The 2,117-nt window shown below is 39.0% G+C and overlaps 1 protein-coding gene across 1 annotated transcript; it reads right to left on the minus strand.

The window, feature by feature from the left end:
- Positions 1-168: 168 nt before the first annotated feature.
- SARC_14784 (hypothetical protein) lies at positions 169-1,712 on the minus strand (the record flags this gene model as incomplete). Its single annotated transcript, XM_014291083.1, has 3 exons — positions 169-314; positions 899-1,108; positions 1,555-1,712. Coding segments are annotated over 3 exons (514 nt in total), but the record flags the coding sequence as incomplete, so codon positions are not given.
- Between the last annotated feature and the right edge of the window lie 405 nt (positions 1,713-2,117).

A 2,117-nucleotide genomic window follows, 5' to 3' on the forward strand; every position in this document is an offset into this window, starting at 1 on the left:
ATACATACACCACACAACCATGTACACATACACCACACAACCACGTATGCATACACTACACAACCACGTACACATACACCACACAACCACGTATACATACACTACACAACCACGTGTACATACATCACACAACCACGTACACATATACCACACAACCACGTACACATACCTAATGCGCTCACATCCTTTTTAACGGCAATGTCCTCCTCCGGGGTCAGTTTGAGACTCGACAGCCCCTTTTCTTGATAGTACTTTTTAAATTTATTGTCTAGCCACGGATGCTCAACTATGTCGTCCATGGTGGATCTGAGGTTCTATATTTTGCAAAAAAAAAACCCGAAAACCGAAAGAAAAAAAACCCCGATTCAGAACATGTATGTAACATGGATGCTTCTGTGTATGTACTCAATGTCCCACTAATGTTTAGATCTGGGATATCAGTAGAGTCGAACGAATCAGATTTAGTTCAAGTGTTTTTCATCCGATCCCGGGCATCTTTATCTTCCCAGCGCTAATGGCTTGCTACTCGGTAACCCAATTATTATTCGCTACGCTTGAAAGTCAATGGTATTTGGTACTACTTAGAAATATCTGCACACTCAAGTACTAGTGGTATCAGTAGGACAATCGGCACAAGTCGTACAAAGTGTCACACACCGTAGAGGATATTAATTGTAACAAGCTGACGGTATTGGTAGACTGGGGCTCTGCAAGCAAAGATTGCGCAACGTATAATCGGCGATTCAGCTTGAGCTCTTAATGTATATGTATATGTATATGTATATGTATATGTTATATATATGATATATATGTATATGTATATGTATATACACACACACGCATACACATACACACACACATATATATATATATATATGTATAGTGCCATTTAACATACCTGGTCCACAGTCAACATGGACTTTATGAGATCCTTCAGCTTCTTGCTAAGTTTGATGGTCTGATTCTTTCTGGTGGGGTGGTTTAAGTGATCGAGTTCGAAGTTGCCCTCGATGATGTCTGTGACGTTCTCAGTGGGTGACGGGTTGTCAAACGGTAACCGCCCACAAACCATGTAGTATAGAGTCACGCCTAAACTCCATACATCCACCTATAGTATATAGAGAATAGATACATTGACATGTTTTGTTAGATAACATAGTACGACGGCTGAAGTTGCGTATGATGGTCCCTCGTAAGTTTCTTAGCAGTAATAATAACACAACGTATTGGGTCACACCTCAACCGAAAAACCCCCCCCCCGAAATCTGCAGAGACAAAGTACTACGTGAGGAATCACCCAGGCAGCCCGCGTACCCAATAATTAAATAAAATAGGAACAGAAACATGTCATCAGTCCGCTACGATCCGATCAGACAGGCACTACGATATGTACTGGGCATATGATAGTAAATCAACCAACTGACACGAATGACAAACAACTAACCCCTCGGTTTACTATAATCTCTGTCGAACGACAAAACAATATGGATATATCGGCTGTAGGTAAAGCACCCAAAACCCTAAAACCCTAGTACAAATGAAAATCAAACTTACCCTCGGTCCATTATAATCTAATCCTTTTAATATTTCGGGCGCGGAATAGGCCATAGTTCCACAACCTGTTTTCATCATATCGCCTTTCGTGATCGGAGCACTCATACCAAAATCACTGATCTTAAGAACATCTACTCCTTCTGCAAATAGTATATTTTCTGCGCAAGGCAAAGTAGAGTTACTCGGATTGGGCACTATAACTATAATACTAGATCTTTCTATAAATAGATATATAAGCACCTGTATTCAAGCATTGGCTAGCTGAATGCAGCCACGAGTTCAAAAATGCGACGGATTTAACAGAATTTGTGTATAATGCATATTCGTGTCTTGAGGTACATCATGCACACTAACTGTTCCAACCGAAAATGAAAAGAGTGCATATCTCAGCATACATGTACATATTCGGTCGAATCAAGTTACAAGCCATGCATATACACAACTACAACAATCAGAGTATATATATATATATACATGTATATATATATATATATACATATATAGATATAGATGTGTATATAGATATAGATAGATATATAGATATATAGATTTAGATATACAAA

Source organism: Sphaeroforma arctica (assembly GCF_001186125.1).
Source record: "Sphaeroforma arctica JP610 unplaced genomic scaffold supercont1.5102, whole genome shotgun sequence".
Lineage (NCBI taxonomy): Eukaryota > Ichthyosporea > Ichthyophonida > Sphaeroforma > Sphaeroforma arctica.